At 39.0% G+C, this 16,159-nt stretch overlaps 1 protein-coding gene across 1 annotated transcript in view; it reads right to left on the bottom strand.

The window, feature by feature from the left end:
• Window positions 1-16,159, bottom strand: part of LOC114141674 (growth factor receptor-bound protein 10-like) — a 74,486-nt gene that overhangs the window by 22,947 nt on the left and 35,380 nt on the right. The window contains exon 5 of the mRNA XM_028012363.1: window positions 11,982-12,126. Coding sequence (XP_027868164.1) covers window positions 11,982-12,126 — 145 coding nt within the window. The remainder of the gene's footprint in view (window positions 1-11,981; window positions 12,127-16,159) is intronic.

The raw sequence follows: 16,159 nt of genomic DNA, 5'->3' as shown, positions 1-16,159 counted from the left end.
TGTTTAGCTATCTTGTCGCTGAGAAGGACTTCATTTTGTAAAAACAAAAAACTAATTATATATATATATATATATATATATATATATATATATATATATATATATATTCTCATAAATTCATTAAAACACAGAATAATATATTACTGTGTACAAAGTGGACTCAGAAGAAGCAAAAATGTGAAATCTGACAAAATTGTGACCTTTAAAAGGCAGAAGTAAGATTTCAATTCTTTAGCAAAAAATAAATAAAAAATTCTTTACATGCATATGCGTGCATCACTGGGTCCCTTTGCAGGGTAAGAAAAAAAAAACATTAAATGACCACATCGTTGCACACAGGCAAGCAAGTAAGCAAGAAAGGAAAGATAATTTGCTGCTTTTAAACACGTCCTCATTTAGCTGGAAGAGCAGAGCAGGGCCACTCAACCACTCTGATGACTCAGGTCTGATAACTACCCTGTGATGTAATGCCTCAGGGAGAAACTGAAAGCTTCAGGCAGCACACAGACACACACACCCTCCATCAGACACGCAGGCACCCAGATGTGCAAACTCACACATCAACACTTTTAAGGTAAATAGACCCACTCGCCCTGCAGGACTGAACTGCATTTTACTAATTTACTAATCCATTCCTTACACTGACAGAGAAATAACACAGCAGAACAGGTGGAGGACAAGCACAGGCAGACAAAGGGATACTGTTTCGTGTGTGTGCACCTCCAGCGGCCAGCTCGCATTCACATCAATCTTTTTGTCTCTGACTGTATAAATAGCTACGCTGGTATTACGTTCACATTACAAGCCATTACATCAGATAGGAGTTACTAAAAGACTATTGGCCATTAGGCATACTCTTCAGGAGCCATTAGACACGAATGATGTGAAGCATTTGAAAGCAACCTGTAGAGCAGCTGTGTTAGCGAGAGGAGTCTCTGTTGGCAAAACAGTGGAGGGATAAGAGAGGAAAAGCACTCCAAACCACAGTTGGAGCCAAAAATAGATGTTTTAGATAGAGTCTTCAGTGTCCATCCCCACAGCCATATTCAAATTCAGCACTGATGCCTCCACCAGTGTGACCTTTTACTGGAGAAGTGAAACAAAAGGGGAATTATATTTCATTAGTCTGTCCAGGATGGGACCTTCTAATCACAAGATAGGCTTTCAGTTTATGCTATTTCTGGCCTGACCAAATCATAAACACAGGCCTTAAATGAGCCGGAGCTGCCTATGACCAGAACATCTGGTTTTTGAAGAATAGGGGTACAACAAGTGGCATAAAGTCTTGTAAAATTAAAACACTCATGAAAGCAAAGTATGTCTCATAAGCTATTATGAATGCTGGATATGAAGGATTGTAACATTAACAACCTATTTGAGACTGGTGTTTTCAGGAAGAACAAGTAGCAGTTCCTGAAAATACGTTTATTTTGTTAGAATGCATCCAACAAAGTCAAGTAATGACTGCACCACATGTTGAATTAGCCAAAAATTGGTAAAATTAATAATGATGGGGAGGCACATAGCTCGCAAATCATCATAAACTACAAACACTTGCACTTGAAAATCTGCATTTGGAACCTCACAGAGAACCCGTATCCACGTTTTCTCCACTCAGCTACTCCAGACTAGCAGCAGCAGCAATTAGCAAACACCTGGTGGAACTGGAGTCTGCTGAGCTTATCATACAAACCATTTCTCAGTCCACCGCTCATACGAACTGTTGCTAATGGCACAATGGGAAGCATTGCCATGATGACGTGCAGAAGGTGGAGTGTTGAAAAGAGCAGGAGCTTCTTAAAGAGACAGAGGCCAATTTCAAGGTTTCAAATTATGAAGTCAAATTTCTTTTAAGTCATGTTTGATAAATGCAGCATTTTTATAACAACTGAAGGTAGCACAGTTACTTGATTGTGCTATAAAATGGCACTATTAGCCTGGAAAATACATAATACCCCTCCTTCTGAGAGATTTCATCTTTTCACAGGTCATCAGTTTTGCATGTGCTGCAGAGTGAACATTTTGCTCTACCAGCCGCCTCTGCTTTTCCAAACGTCTGCGTGTTTCCAGAAAAGAACTGGAACCGTTGATTGCTGGATTTGGCACACACAACCCACGTTGGCCCCCCAAATTCCCACTAACAAGTAACTTCCATAAAAGCCCTCTCTGACTGTAATGCTGTGTGTGGTCTGGGCTGCCCCTGGAAATGTCCCAGATGATGAGATAGAGACACAAAAACCTGAATGGGCCTTGGACAATTGGCTGTCCTCACTTAGCGCCTGCAGTCAGCAGGAGTGGGAGACATGGGCCAAGAAAACTCTGCTGACTCATGAGGAAGACCCACTGAACTGTCTACTGTCATCTAATTACAGCGTCAAATTGGGACCCTAGCTACAGAGGCCTGTCCAAGCTTTGTGAACCACAAAAAGGCTCAGTGAGTTTAGTGATATCCTTATGAATAAAGTGATTAAATCTAGATTTTTTTTGTCAATTAACTTTCCAGCAAAGGGTGTCCAATCTCCAGTTTGTATCACCATCACTACGGAGAGTCAAAAAGAGATCTGAAGGAAGTAGAAAGATGGAGGATGACAATTCAGGATATGTGTGGGAGTGAACAATCTTCCTGTTAGTGCTAAGCTAAAAGGCAATTTTATTGCATTCAATCTTCAATCTTGTTCAAATAAATCTTATTTTATCTCTTATCTTATCTAAATACTTAGACAAATCAAACTTTAACTGGCTAATTCTACATACATCACAGATATTTTGAAACAACGTTTTGATATGTAAAAGCACAAGAAAGAAAACATTTTGGTTGAGTCTAAGAGGTTATGGTGCTCCAATAGAAACTTTTGGAATAGGAATTTTGAATCTACATCTATTTCAGATCTGTTTCACCTCAAAGAGACATAGCAGATATTCCACCAATATATATTTACAAGAAGCTTCTTTTCACTGGCTGACAGCAAAGCCTGGGCAACAAATGTTCTGTCAGACCACTGTTGATCTGAAGCCATTGTCCAATTACAGCAGGGTGGGGGTAAAAGGACGGAGACATTCTAATTGGGCAAACAAAGAGTGACACTGCTGACGGGATTTTATGAATAGTGTGGAAATGGTCCACTTGCACTATTGCAAGCCCTTGTAGTTGTTGTGTGGTCACAGATTGAATTTAACCATAACAAGCTTACCATGCAATTGTGAAATTGCATTGTACATTGAAACAAAAAAATTATGTTTTACTACACCAGAAAAAGTCAGGAGTACCAAAAAAGCAAAGACACTGGCTATTTTACCAGATATTTGGTGTAGGTAGGGCAAGGTTCTCTTTGCCAAAAAGAAGCAGAACCATAATAAGATATGAAATCTTCACACATGCATAATTTTGAACTATATTTTTAAAAGAGGGCACTTTTTAAACAACATTAAACAATGCATAGTTACCCTTTTTTTTTTTCTTTTTGCTATGTTTCCATCTTGGTTATATTAAAAGGTGGTGCTTTGACCAAAAGGCAATGCAGCTATTCAAAGACTGAAAATGTCTTAGTAAAAGAATCGCTCATTTAACAAATGCTTTATTGTTGAAGCATCTCACTGTAGGACATTGTACATTGTCTTAGTCATTAATCCTTAAATATTAATACAACTTATAACATATTTTTATATTTCTAGTAGATCATTTCCTCTCCCGTTCTGCTAAATTCCTGCTTCTGTACTTTCCTTTCTATCCGTTCACAGCAGCAGTTTCAGAAATCTGAGCTGTCCTACTTTTCCCAGACACAGTAAGAGAGACATAGAAGGAGTGAACCAGAGAGAGAGGATGGAGAGAAGGCTAAGAGAGAGGAAAATGCAGTCTCCATGACCTACATGAGTCCCGAAGCTGTGTTCAGTTCTGGCCAGATGAAATAGCTACAGGCAGCAACACATAGATGTCTTTGTGAAATACTCAAACACAAGCAAATACAGACATTTGCATATTCAAAGCTGTATGAAAACTCTAGAGCACAAAAATTATTAAAGAAGATGCTTAAATACACCATATATTAAACTTGCCATGCAAAAATTCCAAATGTACAAATATATCCACGTAAGTAATAAATAAATATTCTTAATTCGTTTTAATAATTCAAATAATTCAGCTACAAACTTTAATCTCTCAGGTCTTCAAATTAGTGGCAGTGGAAGTAATGGATGCTCATAGTTTCACTTGGGAATATTACAATCTTAAGCAGGAACCAGGAATGGGCCAATAAAGATACACGTTTAATGTTTCCATCCAATAAACAACATCCAGTCAGTGTGAGTCTTGTAAATTGCTGTTACAGATAAAGACTGAAGAAAAAAAGTGGTAAATACTTTCTCTTCTTTCATGTTTTACTTCTACAGTAGTACCTGCACAAAGCTAATCTAACCACACGCATCACTCTGAAAACACCACCTCCATGGCGACACATGGTAGCAACGTCATGATACTGTAGAAATGTTTTCCTTCAATAGGGACATTGAAACTTGTTAGGATGATGGGACAATGGATGTGGGCAAATAGAGGAAAAGGCTGGAAGAGAACTTTTAATAGAATGTGGAGTGTTGCCGATGCCTGTGTGCGGTGACCAGCTTTCAGAAAAAGAATGTCAATTTTCTAGTTAAACATGGTGGTCTGCAGCTGCTCTGCTGCCTCAGAATCTAGACAACTTGCTGTATTTGATGGAGTAATGAATTCTGCTTTTGACCAAATAATCCTGATGGAGAATAGCCAACAGGCTGTGACCTTAATCTGAAGTGCCCTTGGGTTATCCAGCAGCACAATGATCCAAGGCATACTAGCAAGTCTGGAATAAATGGCTAAGAAAAAGGTTTTGGTGCGGCCAAGTCAAAGCCTCGACATATTTCTGACTGAGATGCGGGAGCATGATTCTTAGCTGGTGATTTGTGCCAGAAAACTATAGAACCTGGTTGAATTAAAAATAATTCTAGGAACAAAAATGGGCTCAAAACATTGAGAATAGTGTAAAAGATTCATTTGCAGTTAAGATAAACTCTCGATGGCAGTCATCGCCGCCAGGTGCCAAAACCAGTTGATAGGTTTAGGGAGAAAATGAATTTTCACGTAGGGCCAGGTTAATTTGGGCAGTTCCTTCCCTGAAACTAAAATTTGTTTGATGATCTGAAACATGTGAGCCACATAGAAACAAAAAAATGAGAAGAGACAATGGTACAGAAACATTTTTAAAGCTTAGCACCTTCAACTCTAAGCATTCAGCGTTTCTTTCATTAATAGGTATTGCAATAATGCAGTTCGCCAGAATTGCATTATTGCAATTCAGTTTTTGACTCTAGAGTTATGTAGCGTCTTGGTGACAGGTGAAGAACATTTTGCACCACAAATAAATTTACACTACCTAGAGAACCTGCTGCTTTGATTCAAATGGCATTTGTCTGATGCTGATTGAACAGGTCTATATCTTTAAAACTAACTCTTTTCTCAGACTAATCATCTTGGCTTATTGTAGTTGTAAACAGAACATGTGTTTGTGGCTGTTTGTGTTAGTGTCTCTGCTGCAGTGGAGCAGTAGCAGGTTGAGCTCGCAGGTCCAAGCATGTTTCTATTTAGCAGCTGGGGAAGAATATGGCGCTGACACATGAGATGTTCCAGACTAAACCGCAACCTGTCTGGCTCCCCTCCAAGTCAGATTTGTTCAACAGCAGTGAAACAATTTGTATTTCACAACAGTGAATACTGCAAATCCACTCAGTCACTCAGTGGCCTGCATGTAAGCTGGTTTGCTTCAGTCTAAAAGTAGGAAAGCAGCGCTATGTTTGCTGACAAAAGATTTCTGTAGAGCTAAAATGCTCTTTTTTTTTACCTCTGCTACAAAGCATGCAAGTGAAGGACTGTCTGTGTGAGACTAGATGCAATATTACGAATAATGGAGCCAACAAGCCATGCATGGTTTGAATTAGAACACATGAATGCACACATACACAAATTCAATAAAACTGAATGCTATTTGTACTTTTATGTGTGCAAATAATCACAAAGAAGCCAGGCTTTCAAGTTACAGCCACACACAATCACACAAACTTTGCTATCCTGTGATTACACTGTACAAGTGCCTATATGTGTGCATTTCATTTCATTTCACTTTAAGATCCATTGAAAAGGAAGTAGGCTGCAGGATGAGTGAGCCAGCAGATTTCCAGCACTGCATCACCTTTGATCTCTGCACACAGCAAGGCTTGCAGAAAGCCTCAGCAACGAGAAGCAGAGCTCGCACAGACATAAACACACCGTCAAGCACTCTCGCAAGGGGCACATGCGAAGCGTTTCTGCTCGTAAAGTCGAGCACACATGCACGTTACACACACAGAGTACACAAACCAGAACCGCCTCATAGGCACGGCCCTGCTCTTAAATACACACACTTATGCACACGGCCACAGATTTTCTCACACATCGAGGCCAACAGTTTGGCCACTGATAGCATTCCAATCTTTTACAGTGGAAAAGTCTGCCCTTTGACACACACACTATTCCTAACGGGGTAGCAGCAACAAGATAGCATGCTTAACTGTAGCAAGTAGGCGCCATTCTGTGCCCATCATTTACATGTCATGGACAGTATGTTCAGTAACATGCTATTGATATGTCCTAAGTAACTGAACTCTCAATACTGGATGAAGTCACTTCAACTAAATCTGCTAAATCTGACATGCAATTTTTGCTGGTTTTCACTGTGTGTTGTCTCTTTTTTCCTCATAGTATAAGGGACTGCTGCTCGCGAGGAGAGACTACTTAATAGTCAATGACTCAATCCAAATTCCAGTGCATCTTTAGTTATTTCAACAGTTAGTATTAGGGGAATTTAACAGCCTTGTAAATAACTAACATCAAATTGAGAAGTACAGTATATAATTGCATTCAGATCTCATTAAATAATTAGCCATATTTGATTATAGAGTTCTGTTTAGGGGACTTTGTCCCCTAAAGTGCCTTGAGAATAAAATCATGGTGAACTGGTTCTGCACAAGCAAACTGAACAGAATTAAATTGAATATTGTCATCTAAAACACCTCTGAAGACTATCACCAGACTGCATTTGAAAAAAGACGTGCTGTAGCTAATGTTCTAGTATGCCACTATCTGTGTATCCCTTTCCATTTCACAACACTAGAGTATGACACACAGCTAAAGTCATGTTGGCAGTGGTCCAAAGAAGAAACAGGAAGTCAGAGTTTATAGAATGTGTGCAGATATTAAACATCACAGTGGACTGCTGTCAGTACTTACAAATGGCAACTACCTGGGTCTATATTCTGAAACATCCTGCAAATTAAAAAATATATATATTCAAATAAACCACTGCACATTTCCATGAGTCTACATTTAAGAAATTACAGTAAAGAATCTTCTACTTTAAGTCTGACGCTCGAGTTCTGCAAATCTCGGAGAAATACTGTCCTTTCAGAGTGTACTGTACATTGAAAAAGGCAAGCTGGGGAGATGAAGGCTGAGACTTGAGAGATGAGGGAAAACAGGGATGGGGGTTGGGAGTCATATAGTCATGTCAAACAGCTTGGCCAACGATTCCTGACAGCCCCGCACTACATCCTCATGTCTCCCTCACAGAGGCCGAGGAATGAGGCAAGGAGGAGCAGAGAGAGACAGGCATGAGAGTCTGTCAGAAAGCGCCGGGAGGCTGGAAAATTCAGTAAACTTAAACAGAGAAACTGAAAAGCAATTTGGCAGTGGATATTTGGAGGGCAGGAAGATGAATAGACACACAACAGACAAGAAAACGACCTCGGTGGAGAGAAGGAGATAAGCGAAAAGGGAAAAAAGAGGAGACACATGTGGTTCTAATGATGAAGGTCAGAGGTCTTGGAGAGTGGGCACAATAATTTACCTTCTCCAGATCCCCCTTGTCAAACCTAAAACAAATCACCATCTCCTTTATGGATCCTAACCACTGGAAAGCAGATGATTTTTTTTTTAAGTTATTATTCCTCATGTCTCTAAACTCAGACCTGTGAAGATGTGAGAGTGAGAAGGCTCCTTGGGAGAGTTCTCTGTGGAAAAAGGTGCTGAGTTGAATTTCCACTGAAGAACAGCTACAATGAGCCATACTTTCCATTGCCATCAACAACGTAGAGACGCTGCCAGTGCTGTAAATAGTTTGCAGAACTCACAAAGGGGCTTGTGAGTGTAAACACACATGTGTCTAAATGACTAACACCCGAACGTATGCATGGATGCACGGCACTCTTACATGAGTTTACTTGAGTTTAGATACAGTGTGCTGTAAACACAAATAATCAATTAAAATTTCCATTGCTTTGCACAGTATTGTTCTCTCTCAGTAGTTTGGAAAACAAATTATGAGGGAAAAGTTCATCACCTTTAGCATGTTTTAGGTTTTTATGCATTCAAAGCGGTTTAGATTATATTTACCCCCATGGTGTCTTTGCTTACATTCATGGTTTTATTATAACTAACAAAACTGATCTATTATAATTAAATAAAAATACATTTTTAAAATGAATTAAAACAAACGATTATCTAATGACCCAATCCCAAGTGTCAGGCTGCCGAGTTATTGTAAAACAATCTTGGATTTTCTGATTAAACTCAGCTCCCGATACATATTTTAGAGGAGTGATCTTGTCAGGAGTGCAGCCAGAGAGCCATGTTCAATTTGCACATCAAATTCAAAACCCGAGACCAGTTTTTAGAAGCTGAGTTTTGCAGGGCTGTTTTACAAGTTTTTCACAGCACAATTTTGTTGATCAGAGGAATCCGGGTTCTTACCAAAGCATGTAAAAGTCACATTATTCTGTAGGTTTTGTTTGTGGAGGATTAACTGGGACCACCCTGAGATATGCTACAAGAAAAATTTACAACACTATTAACACATCACCAGCAGATGTGACTATACCATTCTGAAGACTGCGGCTATAGAGTGTTTACCACACCCCGGTTTGTTTCTGTCAGACTTATAGAATCAAGAAATTACTCATATACAACATTTCTTACAACATACATCCATCCATCCATCCATTTTCTGTTCACCCTTGTCCCTAATGGGGTCGGGAGGGTTGCTGGTGCCCATCTCCAGCTACGTTCCGGGCGAGAGGCGGGGTACACCCTGGACAGGTCGCCAGTCTGTCGCAGGGCAACACAAAGACATACAGGACAAACAACCATGCACACACACACTCACACCTAGGGAGAATTTAGAGAAACCAATTGACCTTACAGTCATGTTTTTGGACTGTGGGAGGAAGCCGGAGTACCCGGAGAGAACCCACGCATGCACAGGGAGAACATGCAAACTCCATGCAGAAAGACCCCGGCCGGGAATCGAACCCAGGACCTTCTTGCTGCAAGGCAACAGTGCTACCAACTGCGCCACTGTGCAGCCCTTCTTACAACATAAAGTAGACAAAAAGATCTTATGATTAAAAAATAACAAAGACTGAAACCGCTTCAATGGTAGAGTTTCAAGGCTAAATCCACTGCTGACAAAAAAAGCATACAGAGAGTCAAACACAGTGGTGGCAGTGTGATGGTGTGGGGCTGCTTTGCTGCTTCAGAACCTAGACGACTCGCAGTTATTGATGCCAATCATGAGTTCTTCTTTCTTTCCGAAAATGCTGAAGGGGGATCTGCGCCCATCCACCCAATTTCTAAATCTCAAAAACAAGTTCACCTATGAAAGACTAAAAAAATAAAAATAAAAAAAAAACACAAAATGAAAGATTTCAGAAAGTCATAATCAATGTTTTGATTTAAATCCAACAGAGATGCTGAGATATGACTTTAAACAGAGTGTTTATACTCATAAACCATCCAATTTGCCTATACTAACAATTCTGCAGAGAATAGTGGACCAGTGATGCACTAGGCTCATTATCAATGGCCCTTGACAGTTAATTTACTTATTGTGTTTAGCTTGGTTGTTTTTAATGCCAGATACCATAGATGAGTAATCAACACGGCATCCTTTTCTAAAAGTGGTGTAGAAAATCACTCTCACCAGTGAGCTATGATGAACTATTTATCAAATGCCATCGTATTTTATTTTTCTAACATTACATCTTTCAGGATTTAAATTCAACAAAACAAGTATGAGCAATTATTCTGATACCAATAAGAAAGAAAAAATAGATAATTTATTATCATAACTTTTTCCTATACAATTCTACAGCATAATCATGTTCCCATGCGTGTCTATACATTCAACTGATGCTTCAAACAAGAACAGTTTTTCCTTATTTAGTTCCTTGATATACATTCCAGAGCCATGCCATGAATAACAACATGGTGTGATTAATGCAAGTTAGTTAGCTCTGCTAGTACTTCTGTCTGCTTCAATCCCAGGTTTTTGTTTTTTTACTGTGCTACTAACAGGCCATGTGAGAATGACATTCCCAATCCCGAGCCACAAGCTACAATAAACTGGCGTCTAATTATTTACGAGCCTAGCCTGCTTTACTTATTTACAACCGGGGCACAGCAAGTCATTAAATTCACAACAACTTTGTGCTGCAATAAACTTTGACCTATTTACCATAAGGAAAACCTGAGCTTCTGAGTTTGTACCACAGATTGTAACTCAAGCTTGAAAATTTCCCCAAAGAGAAAAATCCCCAAAACATTCCCACTAAACGACAACTAAAACGATTTGAAGCTTCCAAACCTTATTCCCACATTAACGAGCACCAATTATTTATGTAACTGATGCTAATTAAAACCTAAACCTCTCCAAGTTTAGGTGCTAAGTGAATGGGGAGGTTGCATCAATTCACAAAGTGAAAACCGAGATGACATTTGAGAGGGCAAAATGCGGTGCACATTGAAGTCAGACTTGTGTTTTGGCTTGCAATGAATTAACTGGAACCGCAGTGTGTGATTGTGGAGGAGACGTAGTAGAAGCCTTGAGAAGAAAAGCCCCAGATCCCAGCCAGGGGGAGTATTTATGAGAAACTGTCTGCCCTCGTATTACTGTAAACCGCTATGTTGCCATAACCAGAATTGGCTGCTTCCATATGAGGACCATTAACGAAGCGAGCGACGGTGAGAGGGGGTTGTTCTGACTTCCAGTAACAGATAGGACAGCAGAAGTCCAGTCGTGTGTGCAGGTGCGCATGTAGATGAACACAAAAACATTTAGCTCCTCGCTTTATTAGCTTTTCCACAAGGCAAAAATTAAAAAAAAAAAACAGGATACAACCAAATGATTCTATTTATACACTTCACCACCACTTTATTAGGCACACCTGTGCAACTGCTTGTGATCAAAAAACAGCCCCTTAGCCAATTACATGTCAGCAATTCAAAGCCTGGCAAAAATGGGTTGCTGAAGTTCAAACTGAGCACCGGGTAAACTGGTAGCTAAAATAAGTACCTGTTGCAACTCAGATATACAGAATACCCTCCATGAATGAAACATCAGCAGATGAGCTACGGCAGTTCAGAGTCACAAAGTCGATAGTAACAGAGTATTTAGAAACCCCTGGAACTTTGCTTGAGATAATTCGACAAAAGAAATGCATCATTTTCTATGAAAATCTCCAGCATTTCACTCTGTTCATCTTTCTATCAACTCTGACCAGCTTCCCAAAGGTATTGTGGTTTTAGTTTCCACCACACATGGTATTTTTCCACAAAACCCAAAAAGCTTTTGCCATACACTGAATTTTATTTGGGGGTTTCAGATTTAAAAGGGCTTAATATAAATGTGCATGATAAATGTGAGTTTTTTTGTTTGTTTTTTTTTAATTTTCAAGGAAAGTCAAAAACAATGTTTCTATTTCCTTCTAATATACCACTATGCTACATTTTTGTTCCAATAAGAATAGCAGTTTAAGGTTAACATGAGAAAATGTGAAAAAGTTTCATAGGTATATGAATGCTTGGCACCATATTGAAAAAAGACTGTGTCTTGTGCTGCTAAACAGCTAGGGTGTGATGTTGAACTCACATGTTTTTCTGAAGAAGATTCTCCAGGAGGTAGTGACCCAGGACTGAGGACAGGGGAACTTGCAGGACTGCAAAGCTCAGGGAAAGGGTTGGGAATGGCTGGGAGAGACGACGTCCTGAACTGCTGCTCCTCCTCCTGCAACTTCCTGAACACCGAAAAACAGAACAGAGACCTTTGTGTTGTAATTTTCCTTTGTGAAGTTAGCAGTTTTTTGTTTTTTAAGCAACAGCACAAAAAACAAAAACAAAAAAAAACAAAGCCAAAAACCACAACCTGGAGGTGCCTCAAATAAAGTGAAATGGGAAAAGTTTAAATGAGCTGCTGAAACATGGGAAATTTGTGCTGGAGAGACCCAGTGCGGTAGACGATCTCATCTGTGTTTCTGTCTGATCTGGCCGTAATGAGCGTTCCCGAAGCAAGTGGAAATCACAGCCTCCCATAGCCCGCGCACTAATTTCTTGAAATATTTATCATACATCAATTCTAAATCAAGACATCACATTAAAGCAGATTGTTTTTTAATAAAACAGATGCAGTTGGAGCCTCAAAGGATTATTTGACAGATGGGTTTTAGTTCTTTTTTTTTTTAAATGAGCAGGTCAGTTAGTGAAATTTCAGATCGGAAGTTAAAAAATAAAAAAAAACATTGCAAAAGGCTTTTTCTTTTTTTTTTTTTTTGCAATTCTCTTTGTCTATAGGACCCAGTGAGTTCAAAAGGGATCAGGCCTTTTGATGTTGTCCCATATGAGCCAGAGAGTAGGGTTATCCAGAGGTCAGTCCTGTATAATAGGAACTCCGGAGCCTGCATATGTGTGGGTGTGTGTTTGAGACACACACAGAGAGACGGCGAGAGAGCACTCATAAGAAAGAATACTCCATTACCTGATCATTCCCCTCTGTTTCGCTCATACAGTCCGAGGGCAAAAAATAGGAACTGACACCAGCTTCCCTTTGAACCTGTTTGTGTGTAATGTATGTGTGAAGATGTAGTTCTGCAGTCGAATTGTGCGTGCGGGGGTGTGTGTGTGTGGGTGAGCACCCCTACTTTTGAATGCACACACGTAAGGAGAACTCAAACAAAACCGAGTTTTTACTTTCTCCCCCTGCTGGTGTAGTCTGAGGCAAAGAAGGAGTGACAGGGAGGAACGGGTCATTCACAGGTTACAGACTAGAAACAGGGAAGAAATGTTATACCCAATTATAAAGAGGGCGTTAAAGGATGATAGTGTGCAGAGAAAGCTTTATTCTTAAATGAGGGGAGAAAAAAAGGCTTGAGCTACGCATCAGTGTGTGGCTGTGTATGCGTACAGACAGGCTGGAAGCAGTTTCAGCTTGAAGTTTGTTGCCATATTTTTCTTGCCACAGGTACAAATAAAGCACTTTTTAGACTTTGAACAAGTATTTTTTGTCATTCCAGCGGTACACCAGTAGTTTCACTTTTAGACTTTTTAGTTCTGAAAGTGAAAATCTGACATTGCGATATACGGTACTTTCTATTCCTAACTACTACATAAAACAGAGATGGACAGAGAAACAGTCAGGTGATTGGCATCCAACATTTTGAACACACTCTGCTTATTGATAAACAAAAAATATCAGATCTTTTTTTCCCCCAGATTATTAAATATGAAACATATGTGCAAACATCAGCACTCTTCAATGTAGAAGTTTTTACTTCTTAACTCACTACTTAACTCTACTTAACTATGGTGCTTCAAAATTAAGTCAGAGGAAACTATAAAAGTGCAAGAAGCTTCTAGAATGGAAAATTTAGTTTCTCTGGGGGATGTTAACTGTTCCTTTAGTCTGTCATAATGAAATACATCTGGTTTCAAACAATCCCTTTTTCTCCAGCTGGACTACACCTTGCGACAAAAGTGCATATGCATGCACGGTTTGTAGGGGGAGTGCCCTGTAAATTTGGCCCTTTGTAAATATCATGCATTTTTGAATCAGTCCACTCAACAAACAGAAAGAGCAGCAAGGTAATACAAAAGGCACAAGCAAAAGTGTAGTTGAGTATAAACAGATTTGTTTTATTATAAAATGCTCCACAAACTTTAAAAATGGCTAAGAAGTAACAACCAATTTTGTTTTGTGGGCTGTTGTTAGAAATGCTCTGACTCCATATTCATCTTCTATCAACTGAGATTTGACAAAGGGTGACATCCACTGTTTAAGTTAGGAATTTTAGTAAAAATATACACATTAGTAGGAAAGTCAGTGATGTTCTTCACATTCACATTCTCTCAAGACATCTGCCGCAGCTTTAGACATCGTAAAACAACCTGCGGTTGCTCTGTTTTGTTCTTTGGAATAGTCAAATTCTGTCTAACATGGAAGATACTCGATTTAGAAAGTTTCTGGGGAATGCCACAGTCAACTTACGCCGCAGAGAATTCACAAAGATACTCATGTTAAAGACTGGTAAAAATCGCAAAAATGCATTTTGCAATTGTTTCCATTAAAAAAATGAAAATTCACCAGTGATCTTTCAATCAACCTGCGCACTAGGCTTGACAATCAATAAGGGAAAGATCTATTCGGTAAGATGTCGTACAGTTTCCAAAGTTTTTTTGTCCCTTTGTTATGACTCTCTCAAGGGATTTGCCAGGCATCCTTCGACTCTAACCACATATCTGGCAACCTTCAGTGAAATCCACTTGTGCTTAAGAGTAATCTTTTAACGTCATTAAGAAGGCCCACAAATTCTGTCTAAGGTCTCCCAGTCAAAACAAAGCCACGAGGTTCAAATTGCAGATAAATGGTGTAACAGATCTGCCGAACAACTCACAATGTTTCATGTGAAGCGCTTTAAAGAACAACATCTTACTGAGTCGTAGAAAAGTGGCATAAACCAGAATTCTAGCATTTGTCTGCTTAGTTTAACTGCATAATCCAGAACAAAAGTACTTCAAGATAAAGGAAAAAATAGCTAATCTTACTGAGATTAAGACAGCTGACCTTTAATCAGAGAGTTTGTCTTCGGTGGATGTATGTTTGATTGAAAGAAATTGCTTGGGTATATTATGTCTCTTTTGTGAAAGAAAATGTTCTGTACTGTTTTTTATAGTTTTTATTAAATTTTTTTGTTTTTCTTAAAGAATATTGTGTAAAGTAAGAAAAATATAAAATAAGGAGGGCAGGGTTAAATAAGTTTATACTTTTGCCTGCTTCCTTTTGAAACAAATAGTTACAACGAGGTAATCTAAACTGTATTTGAATGTGAACATGTTTAAAATAAGCTACGCTAAGCTAAATGTTAGTGCATGCCTCTAAAAACCAGGCTTTTTGGTAGAGTGGTTGAACAAAACTGCTATGGATTGAAAGATGAATCCACTCAGAATTTGTCAAAAAGTACCTGATTGAAACTCGGATCACAATATGCAAAATGTACTTCTCTGTATCAACAAAGATTATATTGTTTTCTATGATATCAAAGAAAAGCAGTCAAAGTCACTCATTTAGCAAAAGCTATAAACTGGGATCGTTTAAAGATATCACGAGGATGTTTGTCTGTAAAATGAACTGGGAAATTAGAATATTTTATACAGAAAAGTCTTTTGTCACAGACTTCAGGCTTAACGGGATAGTAGAAACGTGCATTTCAACGAGACGATATTCTGGGGCAAATCACAAGACTGCAGTGATACAACTCGAGTTTCAGCCTGAACTCGACAAAGCATCTCAGGACTGTCAGGCCTGACTGAGCTTGAATGTTTCTATCAGGAAAATATGCACTGGGCTTGTAAAATCACTCCAAACAAAGATCTGTGATAACTATTGCTGCAAAAGATGAAGCGAACATACTTACATAAATGTGATGTGGTGTATTTATTAGACAAAAAGAGTTAACTAAAACTATGAATTTTTGTTGTTGACCATTGACTGGTAAACTGACTGATCATCTGGTCAGTGGGTCAGGCTACTTTTTGAGATTTTCTTTTGTTATTTGCAGAGGTCACACCTGTGAAAACAAATCCATTAGAAGACTGAAGCATATCTTGGGTACAAAGTGGTGTTGTATCGAACCGATAAAAGTATAAAATGCAGCAGCAGGGGTTCTGATGAAAACTAGAAGGAGAGATCACATTTCTCTGGCCTTAGTTTATATTCAGAGGGTCCTTGTTCTTAATTACAATCTTATGTTAAATAACTCACAGTTTCTCATATTCCTG

The sequence above is a fragment of the Xiphophorus couchianus genome, chromosome 3 (assembly GCF_001444195.1).
Source record: "Xiphophorus couchianus chromosome 3, X_couchianus-1.0, whole genome shotgun sequence".
Lineage (NCBI taxonomy): Eukaryota > Metazoa > Chordata > Actinopteri > Cyprinodontiformes > Poeciliidae > Xiphophorus > Xiphophorus couchianus.
The sequence above is the reverse complement of the archived record's forward strand: the minus strand, read 5'-3'. Positions and strand labels throughout refer to the sequence as shown.